Below are 15,679 nucleotides of genomic sequence, written 5' to 3' on the forward strand. Positions count from 1 at the left end.
CAGGTGCAGGAGCAATGTCTCCTTCAGCATCAGTGAGCTCAGTGCCGTATCTTCAAGTCTGCCTTATCCGAGTCTACAGGTGCAGGAGCAATGTCTCCTTCGGCATCAGTGAGCTCAGTGCCGTATCTTCAAGTCTGCCTTATCCGAGTCTCCAGCGGCAGGAGCAATGTCTCCTTCAGCATCAATGAGCTCAGTGCCGTATCTTCAAGTCTGCCTTATCCGAGTCTCCAGCTGCAGGAGCAATGTCTCCTTCGGCATCAGTGAGCTCAGTGCCGTATCTTCAAGTCTGCCTTATCCGAGTCTCCAGGTGCAGGAGCAATGTCTCCTTCGGCATCAGTGAGCTCAGTGCCGTATCTTCAAGTCTGCCTTATCCGAGTCTCCAGCTGCAGGAGCAATGTCTCCTTCGGCATCAGTGAGCTCAGTGCCGTATCTTCAAGTCTGCCTTATCCGAGTCTCCAGCTGCAGGAGCAATGTCTCCTTCGGCATCAGTGAGCTCAGTGCCGTATCTTCAAGTCTGCCTTATCCGAGTCTCCAGCTGCAGGAGCAATGTCTCCTTCGGCATCAGTGAGCTCAGTGCCGTATCTTCAAGTCTGCCTTATCTGAGTCTCCAGGTGCAGGAGCAATGTCTCCTTCGGCATCAGTGAGCTCAGTGCCGTATCTTCAAGTCTGCCTTATCCGAGTCTCCAGGTGCAGGAGCAATGTCTCCTTCAGCATCAGTGAGATCAGTGTTGTATCTTCAAGTCTGCCTTATCCGAGTCTCCAGCTGCAGGAGCAATGTCTCCTTCGGCATCAGTGAGCTCAGTGCCGTATCTTCAAGTCTGCCTTATCCGAGTCTCCAGGTGCAGGAGCAATGTCTCCTTCGGCATCAGTGAGCTCAGTGCCGTATCTTCAAGTCTGCCTTATCCGAGTCTCCAGGTGCAGGAGCAATGTCTCCTTCAGCATCAATGAGCACAGTGCCGTATCTTCAAGTGTGCCTTCTACTATCAGTGTTTCAAATGTTTAGACAAAAGCACAAACTCAATTTGGAAAGGGTTAGCAAACTTTGGAATTAAAAAAACACAGAATAATTATCCATGTCAAGAAGTGAAAGAGAGAAAATACTCAAGCAGTATCTTGAAGATGTGGCCAAGACAAAGCAGGCTGGCAGTCAAATGCCTATCGTCCCCTCTGCCAGCATCATCACGGAATATGTTTTTAGTAAATCAGGAGCCATAATTGTAAGCAGAAGGAAACATATGTCAGACTTAAATGTAGGAATCCAAACAATGCTTAGGGTAAACCAGCAATTCCTCCCCCCCACACATATACTGTTTCAGATTATGAGGATTTGCTGCAAGCACATCTTGGAGACTTTGAACATGCTCCTGCTGCGGGAGATTTGGATGCAGCGATGCAGAGGACGGCATCATCATCCACTAGTGCTTCTTAGATCTACTTTAACTCTCGGCACTAGTGGGACCAGATACAGATAACATGGTAGGTGTGATGACATGACTTCTCTTCTGCAGGAATACAGTGGTGAGTAGTAGTGAAACCACTTACTCAGCCCTCGCACTTCTACAAACCAATAGTGATCCCAACCTTAAAGGGAACACAAGGATATCCTTCACCTTTTGTGGTAACTTGGACCAAGGGAAGGCTTTACTCTCAAAAGGGGTGTCAATGTGATTTAGTAGCAACCCAAAGAGCAAAGTATAACAATACAAAATAAAGGGAATGATGCCCAATCACAGTTCCATTCAAAGTATGTTTACTTTAATTGAAAACACTATCTGCAAGAAAACTAAATAAGTGCAAAACTCACCCCTGTGGAAAGAACAGACAATATGCAAAGATAGAACATGCAGCACTCTGAGCAATGAAGCAGGGAGGGGAAAGGCAATTCATAACAACAGTGATTGTAACAAGGATATGTACATGAGAGAAAAAGAGATGACTAGTGACCTCGCCAGTAACTAAAGCCCAAAAATATACCTAGGGAGCAATTACCAATCAATAGAAGAATGTTGTTAGTCTTGGAGGTTCAACACCAGCAAACCAGACTTCTAGGTGCTGTTCATGTAATCCCAAATGGTTCTAGTGCAGCGGTTGCATTGTTTTATGCAGGGAGTGGTGTTGAGCATGAGTCGAACAGGAGCTTGTTGTGGCTGAAAGAGATGTGAAGGCCACCATGGTCAGATAAATGGTTCTTCACTGGAGTCACTGGAGAGCAGGCACTGCAGATCAGGAGACTGATGCAGCAGGGCACAAGCCACTATGCTTTTTACCCACATTATTGAATTAATTCATATAAATCATAAAAGTCAGGGTTTCTACAACCTTGCCAAATGACAATCCTTCACACCTTGCCACAAGGACACCACTTGATAACTGTTGCAACAAATACAAGATGGCCGTAAGCAAAATCAAACCAGCCCACTACCTCAAAAAACTCCAATCCACCACCAATTGCACACAGAAACATTTCAGCAGAAGCATTTCAGCACTGTAAAGTCTTCTCAAAACCACCTTGCACACACTCATCCACATCAGTGGACCACTTCAACTCTAAAATGTTCAATATAAGAAATGCCATCCCTTCTACTGTCCTCCCCCAGTCCTTCCCCCAAACCTGTAGACACATGGGACACACTGCACCCCATGAGCCATGGCACACTCATTACCCTCTCTGCAAAGTCTAAAATGGATGATGCCTGCCCACTCCAAGCTACATCCAACTGCACCACCATCCCTGCTCCAAATTGACTGAACATGATCAACCCCTTCCATCCACAATTATATTCCCTCCTCAAGAAACCATCATTCGATCTCATGCTCCTTGAAAGCTACTGTCCAATCACAATCCTACAATACATCACCAGAATCATAGAATGCTTTGTCATTAGCCATCTCCAACAACACATCACCAAAAATAATGTCCACAACCCCTTCCAATCTGGCTTCCAACCCAGCCCCAGAACAAAGACCATTCATTACATCCTCGATGACCTCCACAACATCACAGCCAATGGAAATACTACCCTTCTTGTACTCCTTCAACTCTGCACACCACTCTCCTAAACAACATAACCCACCAAATGGAACTCCAATGCACTGTTCTCAACTAATTCACTTAATTTATCACTGAAAGAAAACTGCTTTGTCTCCATGTCCCCTATATATCTATGATACCAAGTATATGTTTCCCAAAGGATGCTCCCTCTCACTCCTTCTCTTCAATCTATATTTAGACCTCCCAGGACAGACCCTTAGCAATTAAAGCATCTTTTTCCACCATATGCAGACAGCACACACATTTATTTAAAAATGCCATTCCCTTCACAACTCCATATACCCTCAAACGCTGTCTCTCTACCATCACATCTGATGGCCACCCACATCCTCAATCACAACCCCTACAAAACTAAATACCTCCTTATCTGCCCCCCCAGGCACAAGCCCAACCCCACACAATGTATTAAAGGACTCACCGCAGACAAACCACATATATTCCTCTCCACAACTCTGAAATCCCTCGGTTTTAGCATCAACCATTAACATACCTACACAAACCACAATGCTGACATCATCACAATGTGCAACCTACAACTAAATCTCCTATGCAAGATAAAACGTATCTTTCCACCTCATGATTCCCACACCACAGTCCAAGCACTAGTTTTGTGCTAGTTGTACTATGGGAACGTTCTAGTCACCGGTCTCCCCTGCAAACCATACAGAATCGCGCGGCAAGACTCATTGTGCAACTATCCAAACACTCATGGATAAATCCAGCACTTTCCAAACTCAACTGGAGTCTGATACCCCAGATAATTGCTTTTAAAGGACTCTGCATTGTATACAAAGTATATCCACCTGACAGCACCATCCTACCTCCACAACAAACTCAAGACTACCACCCACACAGATACGAGACAAGGTAGTCAACATCTCCTATGCATTCCAAACTAACATGCACACAAAGAATTGAATTTGCCTAATGGGCATCGATTGCCTGTAACACCTACCACTCCACATTTGTGGAATCTGTATTCAGCATTGCAATGAATGCTGTGCATCAGTTATCTCCTTAGTAAATGTTTCTGCTTCTTGTAAAGTGGTTGGAAGGTGCGAAAGAGGGAATTTCCAATAGCCCCAAACACATCTTAATTCAAATGATATTTTGCAAAAAGAATATCTCTTCACCTTCCTTGTTGGAGGGAGTGTCCCTTTGCTAGTGGTATTTTGAGCTTGTGTTAAATGCCTCTTGAATCATCAACAATTATACAATCCTGGATACTTTAAATAATTTTACGCCAATGTTCATAATATGTGGCAGGGTTTTCTGTTGTATAGAATATTTTCTGAAGGGTCAATGATATTCAGGAACAGATTACAAATGGGTGCCATTTTACCATTTTCCTGGCTCCATATTTTTCACTGTTGTCACCTACCCCTACAACTAACATTGAGAGGTATCATAAGTCAACACTATGTGCAACTTTCTCATGATTGTTTTATTTGGTACAGGTCAGCTATGGGTCCTCACTGTCAACACTAAGCAACAAGCTCCAGTTCCCGTCCTTCCTGCGCACAGTGCCTGCCAACGTTTTGCAGATCACCGCCCTGGCCCGCTTAATGAAGCACTTTGGATGGACATGGATTGGAATAATCACTTCTGATGATGATGTGGGTGTGCAGGGTGGCCAGGACATAAAGAAGGGGGTTGACAAAAATGGTGGATGTGTGGCCTTCATGGAAAAGATCCACTTGAGCTACTCCTTCGAGAAAATCCATCGAGTTGTCCGAATGATAAGCGGGTACCGTGTGAGGGTGGTCATTATTAACAGCTCTGAAGTTCATACAAAGATGTTCATCGAGGCTCTTGCCTCAGAGAATGTGACGGATAAAGTCTTGGTCTTCTCAGAATCCTTTACATTAACCCCTGGGCTCTTCCGAAAGCAGGCCTGGAAGACCTTCAATGGCTCCATAGCACTCTCGCCGCATGCCACGGACATGCCAGGGTTTATTGAGATGCTACACCAACTCCATCCATCCCGAACGCAGGATGATATTTTCATTAAAGTCTTTTGGGAAAAGGTGTTTAACTGTAAGTGGCGTGAGCTCAATGATAGTGGAGCACCAGTAGCTGGAGACCATACAGTCAAGTCTGATTCTTGTGCAGAGAACCAGACCTTGGTTAACGTGGACACACCTTTCTTCGAGATGAATGACATGAGTTATAGTTACCACACTTACCTGGCGGTGTATGCATTTGCACACGCCTTACATACTCTGATGTCGTGCAAACTGGGGCAAGGGCCTTTCATCAATGGAAGTTGCGGAAGCATCCAAGATATCCAACCATGGCAGGCAAGTAACGTCACTCTCGATTTTCTATAAAATGTGAAGACTGGCACTCATGCCTATAAAGAATAAGTTAACTTAGAAGGGGGAGATGTTTATGCAATTTTATATCCCATTTGTCCCTCTTCAGTCCTGACAGCCCTGGCTCACGATCCACCTATTCTGTTGCTGGCCGCCCCATTAGCATGGCTCAGCACATTCAATTGCTCTCTGCTTTGCGAGTTTGTCTCTATGCCTTTTTCTATACATGTTCATGACTCTACTCGTGCTCCTGTCCATCAGTCTCAGCAATCTCGTTACGCTGCTAACCTCCTCTTTCACAGACTATCTTCCTCCCTATTTCATAGAGGCCCACACAAAATGGGCCTGTGGTTTCTACAAGAGAATTTCTCTCGCTACTTACCTGCCCACCAGCTAAGAGCTTCTTCGTTGGATCTATTGCCAGTTTCATCCTTTAAGCTGACTTGGTGAGGTGGCCAATATTTTTCCTGGTAGGTGGCTGCCCTCTGGAACTCCATATGTTGGGGATCAGACTGACGTTTCACAGTCTCCAATCCAAATTCAAAGCAAATTTTTATCTCTTTTCAGGTTAAGATTTCTAAACCCCAATCCATTCACTAGATTCTTATTGTATTAGTCCATTACATTTTTTTGTTCTTAAGGGAAAATACACATGATCTCTTTTTCAGGTAGGTGACTGATCTAGAAAATCTGATAATACCATTCCATACACACAATACCACATATTATACAACAAAAGATACTATCAAGCCATCCTCAGGAGGAAAAATGGCAGAATGAGGCAGAGTGTCTTGGTGTCTTTGTGGGTGAGCGGGCATTGAAATGTGGTCCCGGTGTAGCAACGTACTTACACAACAAGCCACCTCTGGGCCAACCCGCATTTGGCAACAGTAACCTTTGTCCCTACGGACCTCATTTGCAAAATGTGGCTGTTTTAGAGCAGATCACGGCTGATGCAACTCTGGCTAGGGGGTTGACGCTTCGGACATCTTCTGCCCAGCAATAATTACCTGGGGGATTCTCCTTGTGGTCAGCAGGATAACTGTGAGTAGCGACTAACAGCTGTTTGCTGGAACAGTTAGTATTTTCATTTGTCTCATTCAGTTTCCTTATCATTTACCTGTTTTACCTCACTCCGAACATTTAACTGTTCCATTAGCCCAATCACTGCTATAGAGTAAGTCCAGTGAACCAGACAGTTATTTCGAAATTAAGAAGTGGCAGGAGGTCGGCCACCAGGGGGCGCACGGATGACCAGCTTTCCCGTGTGAGCTCCGTTCTCACAGGTCCGTAATGTGAGCTGAGCCCCCACATTACGCCCCCCCCTGAAAGCAAAGCGAAGGATTGAGCATCTGAAGACCCCCCCACCATTCCATAAGAAAACCTGATGAAAATCGGTGAAGGAAATTGGGAGAAAACCGCGAACGAAGTTTCCAGTTGGTGAAGGGGGAAGCGAGGCTAAGGAGAGAAGCACGGCCTCCACGGTTTGGCCCTGAAGCAGCGGAGCGGGCGAATCCCTCGTGCCCAGGGTGTCCTGAAGGGGTGTGCGGCAGCCTGCCCACCCGCACCCCCCCGCGCCCTCCGAGACTTCTGAACCGTGGAGCGGAGGACTCGATAACGGACGCCTGGAGGCCCCATATGTGAGTACTCCTCCCCTCCAAGCCCAGTCGGAGATTACAGCTGGCCCTCTCAACATACGGGGTGGCTCACAAGTCCCCCGCCGTTGGCATTCGCTCCGTGCAAGACAAATCAGAGTCACGTGGTGCGGAGGACCTGGCATCTGTGATCGGGTGGGAGGAGGCTGCCTGCGACCGTGGGGTGCATGTCACTGCACACACCGCCCGACGGAGCACTGTGATGAGGAGCAGAGCCGCGAACATCTAATAAAGCCAAGCCTCCGACATGCTGCACCCCCCGCCCCTCCTGGCTAAGGCGAGACACAGGGGCCTGGCTGGGGCCTGCTCATTCGAGCGTGTGGTAGATCTCCACCCGGAGCTTCCTCAGTGAACACCTCAAGGCAGAGCAGAGCAAGCCGTATCAAGGGATTGGCACTATGCCCAGCTCATGAAGCACGGAGGAGAAGGAGAAGAGGGAAGGAGGGCAGGGAGGATGGAGAGGAGAGGGAGGAGGAACTAAGGGAAAAGAAGGACTGCTCTCCCCAGCTAGCACCTGAAAGTATTGATTATAAACACTGCATTTTGAACCACTGTCTCCCCTACCCCTGGCCAGGTAGCAGTAAAAAATACAGCAGAAACCTGAAGACCTTATCTCCACGCCTTATGGTGCACCTCACTACACAGGCCCTCAGAATCAGCAAGGCAGAGCCCCTGAGTCCCACAATCCACACGCCCCCCAAATGGAATTAAGAAAAGGGGCAACCACCATTAAGGGACGTTGATCGCAGAGCACCCACTCAGAACTGTGGCCTCCCTCCCGGGTTAAATGCAGGGAAAGTACACGGATCTATTTGGGTGCTCCCACGCCTTCCATGAGGGAACATCCCACATAGTGCACCCCTATGCACCTGAGGTGGAAAAACCTCGCACAGAAGCCATCGAACCAACAAAAGGCTGCCGAAACGGAGGGTAGGGCCCTCATAACAGGGGCGTGTGCCTCCTCAGGTGACCCAGCCTAGAATAGGAATGCTATTAAGGGGATACCCCACAACCTCCCCTTTACATCAAGGACCCTCCAGGTGGCACGAAATATGCGTCATAGGGAGAACTTGACGTGTCCATTCCCTGTGATCAAACAGACCAACTTGTGCATGAAAGTGGGCAAGAGACTTGGGAGCACATGGTGTAGCCCTAGAGTGACTCCCCTGCACCTTACTCACGCTAACCCGGAATCCGAAGATACGTGACAGGCTCCCGAATATATGCTAGCAAAAGCGAAGCTAGCCACTTACGCCTACGCTCCCACCTCCCTCACAACCGCCCCCTCCAGGATGGCTACCGAAACAGCGGCACATGGTGAGACAGCTGCCACAAAAGGGGACACAGCAGCCCTGCTAGCTGAGATAAAGTATATGGGGGCCAATATAGGTGGCAAAATTGACAAGATCTCCCAATGCATAGACAAGATGGAGGACAGGTTAGAGAGAGTTGAGAATAAGCAAGCTTCAATAGACACTTTAGAGACGAACAGGAACACAGAATCACATATCTGAAGCAGCGAGAGGAAGAATACATATTAAAAATGGATGATTTTGAAAATCGAGAGAGACGAAATAATCTGTGCTTTTTTGGAATCCCAGAACAAGAAGGGGAGACTGAGGAGAGCCTAAAAACGACACTTCATGACATCATCAAGATTCTAGCAGCCGACGATGAGATTGACAAACCAAGAACTGAGAGGATCCACAGGGCGGGAGGCACGCCGGGTGGTCCAAGATCGGTCTTAGCCCGCTTCCACAGATACCAAGACAAGGCCAAGATCATTGAGAAAGCAAGGCGTGGAGGGGTGCTCTCCCTTAATGGGGCTCAGATAACCATATATCAGGACCTATCCGCCATGACACTGGCTCTAAGGAGGATGTGTGGGCCTCTGACGAAATGGTTGAAGGAGCGTGATACCCGATACAGGTGGGGATATCCCTTCTCCCTCTCTTTCGAACACAATGGCACGAGGATTAGACTATAATCAGAGAGAGAAATAAAGGCATGCATATCCGAACTCGTTGAGACAAGTGAACGAAGGACTGATGGAGAGGCACAGAGAAGCGACGGGAGAGAATGGAAACTTCAAGGCCCTAAGAGACAGAGAGTCAAAGGATCGAGAACATTTCGTAGAGGTAACGCCTCCCCGGAGGAGGGCAGCTGAACCGGGCCAATGACAATTGACTCTTCGTTAAGTAAGCAACCATGGTGGGGGTAGTTTTTCGGCTTGGCGTAAAATCCACGCTGGACGGTTGAGAGTTGAAATTGAAGGGTGGGGATGGAGTTGGGGCTCAGAGTTATGTTGTAGTTATTGTTAGCGAAAGGACCGCGTGATAATGGTCCCTGCTGGTGGTTCGTTGCTGGTTCAGTGAGGTTAACTGGACCTGCTCGGATGCCGTAATTCGACGGAGGGAGGGGGTGAAGGAGGGAGGGAGGGCGAGGGACCGCAAGACATGGAAGAGGGAATGTTTGGGATGGATTTTTTACTTACCGCTGAGAGGGAGACAATACTGATGTTGGTTGAGGGCATGAAAAACGAGGAATGGCGTCATATCATTGCGAATACTGTACTGTCACATATAGATGGCCACCCTTGAAGTTAACATACGGGGCCCCTTGAAAGTGGGGATGCTTAATATGAAGGGGCTTAACTCACAAACCAAGAGATCACTAGTACTAAGGGAGTTTCGAAGGGCCAAGCTTGACATCCTACTCCTACAGGAAACCAAATACATGAAGGGGGAAGAGAGACCCATCCTGGGGAAACGTTTTGGCATGGAATTTTGGGGCTCTGGGGCATTGCGCAAAGGGGGGTGGGTATCCTTATCAAAAAGGGAATTGAATTTCTTGTTTCCAAAACTTGGTCGGACATGGAAGGGCGAGCCTTGCTAGTAGCTGGAACCATCGGGAAGGTTGATGTAACTATTGCCACAATCTACTCCCCGAATGTGGGACAGTTCAGATTTCTCTCTAGATCCATCCCCAAAATAATGTTAGAGGCCGCTGGCCATATTGTGCTGGGTGGGGACTTTAACCTGTGGGCAGACCACAACTTAGATTGGAAAACGGGACACCCAACCGTTGATACTGGGATGAGAGGGGATCGTGATGAATATGTGAGCATGATGCAAGTATATGCGCTGGTTGATACATGGAGGGCAATGAACCCAGATGAAAGAGGATACACGTTCTACTCTCCTCCACACAATACCTTCACACGAATAGACTATATCTACCTCTCACGGGAGCTGTACGACATCACATCACACTCTGAGATCACACCAATAACATGGTCTGATCATGACATGGTCACAACTGATATACTGTGGGAACACTTGCCTACCAGAGGTGGGAAATGGAGGTGCAATGAGGCCCTATGGAAAGACCTTGTCTTTAGAGAGGAACTCAAAACAGAGATCAGAGAATATTTCAAAGCCAACGACACCGGGGAGGTCTCCAAACAGGCAGTGTGGGAAGCGGCCAAAGCGACCTAGAGGGGGATCCTTATACGGGAGGGAGCAAGGAAGAAAAGATAAAGAACCCTTATTGAAAATAAACTTCGGAGAGAAATATGTCAACTGGATAGAGAAGCTAGGGAAGGGGACATTGTAGACCCCGATAAGATCCAAGAGGCTAGAAAGAAACAGGAAGAACTTTGTCACAGAGAACATGGCCAGATAGCACGCAGGCTGCATTTATTAAAACAAAAATTCTACGAAAAAGGAGATAAGGCTGACACACTGTTAGCGGCTAGACTTAGGATGCAAAGGGTGGAATGGAAGGTTAAAGATAGGGAAAGGTTAAAGAAGGGAAAGGATAATAGATAACACCCCCGACCAAGAGCAGAATAAACCATCTATCCCCGAACTGTTCGCTGACTTTTACGAATCCCTATACTCATCAGAAATAGACTCAAACTTGCAAGAGATAGATATTTACCTTGCTGACATCGCTCTCCATAAAGTAACAGACACAGACTCAGCCCAACTCGAGTCCCCCATAACTGAGGAGGAAATACACCAAGCGATCAAAAGGCTAACATTGGGCAAATCCCCAGGAGAAGACGGATACACAGCCGGTTTCTATAAAACCTTTAGCGCCCTCCTAGCCCCATTTCTGACCGGATTATTTAATGAGGTCCTCGACACGGGAATCGCGCCCGACTCCTTCGTTCGTGCACTCATATCGGTCATCCCCAAGGAGGGAAGGGACCCTAAATGCTGCGGGTCGTACCGCCATATATCTTTACTCAATCTTGATGCCAAACTTTACACGAGGGTACTTGCAGCCAGATTAGAGATTCACATGCCACATCTAGTCCACCCCGATCAGGTTGGATTCATAATCGGGCGACAAGGAGCAGACACCATGAGACAAACTCTCCACTTGGTTGCGGCCTCCCAAGCTATGATCGGGGAAACCGCTTTACTCTCCATTGACGCTGAAAAAGCCTTTGATAGGGTGGAATGGGAATTCCTTGCTGCAGTCCTTCGTGCCGTAGGTATAGGCCCAAGATTCAGGAGAGGGATAAAAAGCAGTTTACACAGCACCTAGAGCCTCAGTATCGGTCAACGGGGTGTACTCGAGATGGTTCAAGTTAAAACACAGCACCCGGCAAGGATGCCCCCTATCGGCTATTCTCTTCGCCCTCTCTGTAGAACCCCTGGCCCAAAAAATGAGGAACGACACCCAAGTAGAGGGACTGCGATTAGGGCAGATGGAATATAAGGTAGCACCATATGCTGACGATTTACTCCTCCATCTGACGAATTCCCACACATCCATCCCCAGGGCACTGGACCTATTGGGAGAATATGGCCACATATCAGGGTTTAAAATTAACAAATCCAAGTGAATACTCTTCCCCCTACAGGGATCGACGGAAGCGAACATTGAAAGATATTCTTCCTTGGGTCTTACGATAGAACACGAGAAATTGAAATACTTAGGGATACATGTCATAAGATCGCTATGAGATCTATATGAGGCTAACTTCCCAGCGCTTCTCCAAAAATTTCAGGCAGACCTTACCTGGCAGGACAAACTAACCATATCCTGGTTGGGACACTTAAACGCAATAAAAATGACCTGTCTCCCATGATTTTTATACCCCTTTCAAATGCTTCCCATCCAGATGACACGCCAATTCTTCGCAGAAGTCAAGAAGGCGATCCTAAAGTTCCTATGGGAGGGGAAAAAACCCAGAATTGCATACTCCAACTTGACATTACCAAAAGATAAAGGTGGGGTGGGCCTCCCGGATATCCAAAAATATTACGAAGCGGCTCAATTATGAGTCCTCACTCCCCATTGCCGTGACCAGAAAACACCCCAGTGGATCACCATAGCCAATCACTACCTATCCCTGGCCACAATCTCTGAGTGGCTATGGTCCCCAAGAAGGAGGGTATTGAAGAAATCTAAAGCACACCCGATATTCGAAACCATATGGGACATATGGCGAGAAGGCAGGGAAATGAAAATATCACTACATGGCCGTCGCCACTAAATCAACTATGGTCCCCTGGCATCAATGACCAGATTCTTAACATAGAGAGATTTCAATCCTGGTATGAAGCAGGCCTGGAAAGGGTGGGACAACTCCTGAAAAAAGACTCATTCATCACACTCCCCCAGCTGGAGGAAGCACTTGGTATAGATGTACTGTCTGCATTTCACTTCTTGCAGATCAAAGGGGTCCTGACGAGACCCGAATTGAAGGACAAGTTGAAAAGGGACGTAACCCCATTTGAGACCATATTAGACGCCAGGACTGAAACAAAGGGACTGATCTTGGTCCTATATAGAACGTTAATAGAGGCAGGAAAGGGCTCAACAGAACCCCTTAGACTAAAATGGGAGAGGGACATTGGGGAAAATATTGATCCAGAGACGTGGGATAAGATATGTCGGGCTACCCCCAAAGCTTCGATCTCATGCCAATATAAATTGCACGCAATTAAACTATTGAACAGATGGCAGTACTGTAGTATGATGAACCCAAATACTACAAGTATGACCCGCACAGGCTCTCTAAAATGTATCAATCATCCAGTCCAATGTGTTGGAGGGGTTGTGTATCCACGGCAGATTATTGGCATATGTGGTGGGGTTGCCCTCGAATCAAAGTATACTGGAATGAAGTCCTAGGGTGGATTAGGGATCTAGACAGGATCCAGAGGCCAGCAGACCCCTACCTAGTACTATTTGGTTTTGAAAAAAATGAAGATGAGTGGAGGAGGGTCAGAGATATCACTGCGCTGCTGCTACTACCAACAAGGGTTCTCTTAGCCACGAAATGGAAATCCCCTATACCCCCGACCGAAAAAGAATGGGTAAATGTGGCCTCCAATATGTGCACCATGGAAAAGATTACATCATCCATACATGGGAAATCCACACAATGCAACATCTTCTGGATGGAGTTTCTTAACAAATACATGCCGGGAATGATACACTGACATGTAGAGGCCACGCAGTCCCATAGCTCCACGCTATGAAAGAACACATGTCAACAGAACACATTACCCAAGACAAAGAAACACTGATTACCTCCCAAACAAGGTGGTCCCTGAAATGTATCTAATCTTTCAAGCAACTCAGCACACATCAGAAAACACAATCCTCAGCGGAACTCAACGAAGTCTTGTAGGGCGGGGGGAGGGAGGGGTGGGAGGGGAAGAAAGAGATAAACTGTCAACTTTCTTGGACATTCTAAACGGAAGTTAAATACGGATGCAAAGTTCACAAGAGTATTGTTGTAATGCGGAATTAGATTGTATTTGTTTTTGTTTAACGACAATACCCTTTCTTTTTCTGATGATCGTTGATGTTGGATGAAAAAGATGTAACCTGTTTAACATAATCTCTAATAAAAACAAGTTTAAAAAAAAAGAAGCGGCAGGAACGTGGTAACGGTGCCTCCTACCCACATGGGTCTCCACCAGCGCCAGATAACATCACAGAATGCGCCAAACCCCAGGTTATGCGTGAGGTTGATTTGGCACAGGCTGGGATGCTCTTAAATTGGCGGGCAAGGTCACGGTCACCAACACAGAGGGTTTAACTTCTAATCTTACTCTGGGCATCAATATGGCAAGGGTGGTGGAGTCAAAAGATGCTAACTCACAAACAAAGGGGCCCAATCTGGCCAGTCTCACATGAAACCTGGGGAGGCGGCTCTCCAAACTGAAAGAAGTGAGATCACCAACCAACCCTCTCCTGTATGAGGGGGTGTCCCAGATGGATGCTGGGTACCGTGCAGCGGGGCAAGGCAATGGGTGGTTTGTGGGGAAGAAAAGGGATATCATGATAAAAGCACCCTTTGATGACTCAATGATGCTGTATTTCTGCCTCTTTGCATGAATTTGGGGGGACACACAGAAAACTAGAAGATCAAGACACAGGAGCAATGGGACATTTATGGCCGGATTCACAGAAGCACTTTACAATGGCACAATCCCATAAGAAAAAGCTCTGTGAATCAGGCCCTTTGTAACAAACGCCCGCCACAAGGGAGCGTGGGCTGCACAGAGCAACCGCTGAGTTTTGTTCCCAACAAAAGCCTGTTGGTAGATTTTGTTTGTCCTCCAATCCCCCACAGGGATACCAAAAAACACTATGGGTTGGGGCGAATCTATCACACTCCACAACGTTGACTCTTTGGGTCCTACATCCATTGCGGCCCTTCACTTGGTAATACAGTAAATTATCAGACTATATGACAATATCAAAGACAGTGTTGGGCTAACACATAACATTTGTCTGAAGTAGGCAATAATGTCAATATTGTACTGTCTACTATTGCCAATCTTGAGAGGGATGTTAGGGGCAGGGGTGTGTGCCCTGAACTACCTAGAGCTGATAGAAGTTCAGCCAGAAATATCTGAAGTAGAGCAAACTGGGAAATATAGCCAAGGCACAGAGATTGTTTCTAGCCCACTCCAACAATGGCAGATGCAAAGAGGGAGAAAAAAAGAAGGCACGCAAGGTGAAACAACCCTAAAAGCCCCAAAATACCAAAAAGCCTTGCAGCGAATCTCAACTGGCATAACTCTTCAACAAACGTCATACACAATTTATCAATGTCTGATGAATCTATGGAATTTACTCAAATAAATGCCAAGGATACCCAAGAGGGACCTTGCAAATCAAGAAGAAAAACTAACGAGGTTGGTCAGGGGCCCTTTTTAGTCCCTCGAGCACCTCCCCTTATCGCTGCACAAACACTGTGTATAACCTCCAACAAAACTCTTCGGTCCAAAATATTGTCATTTATGATGCCCAGAGAGCCTTTCAACACAATAAGGGTTTGACCTTACACAGGGATTCCGTTGTGACCAAGGTTTGGATGACAATGAATGTGAGGATCCTGGTCAGGCTACTGGGAACTCAAAGCTCCCAATCTTCAAGGAGGCGATAAGGAGGAGTGTATCTCAAGCTATGACCCCCATCAAGTCCTCTGCAATTACTACGGTCTGCTCCGACGAAGCTTTGAAACCCCTGGATGCTTTAACCACAACTTTGGCATGGGTGGCAAACCAAGAAGTTTGAGGCGATGTTGTATTGAACAGGGGGAACATTTTGGAAACCTTTTGCACAATACCTTTGCTTCACTTATTGCACACTGATGACATTGACCTTGTGGTGTACCC

At 46.9% G+C, this 15,679-nt stretch overlaps 1 protein-coding gene across 1 annotated transcript in view; it reads left to right on the forward strand.

The window, feature by feature from the left end:
* The window catches only part of LOC138562529 (extracellular calcium-sensing receptor-like), a 107,017-nt gene that overhangs the window by 35,401 nt on the left and 55,937 nt on the right, over positions 1–15,679 (forward strand). Inside the window, exon 2 of the mRNA XM_069642775.1 lies at positions 4,510–5,352. Coding sequence (XP_069498876.1) covers positions 4,510–5,352 — 843 coding nt within the window. The remainder of the gene's footprint in view (positions 1–4,509; positions 5,353–15,679) is intronic.

The sequence above is a fragment of the Ambystoma mexicanum genome, unplaced genomic scaffold (genome assembly GCF_040938575.1).
Source record: "Ambystoma mexicanum isolate Mex_15411 unplaced genomic scaffold, UKY_AmexF1_1 Mex_scaf57, whole genome shotgun sequence".
Taxonomy (NCBI): domain Eukaryota; kingdom Metazoa; phylum Chordata; class Amphibia; order Caudata; family Ambystomatidae; genus Ambystoma; species Ambystoma mexicanum.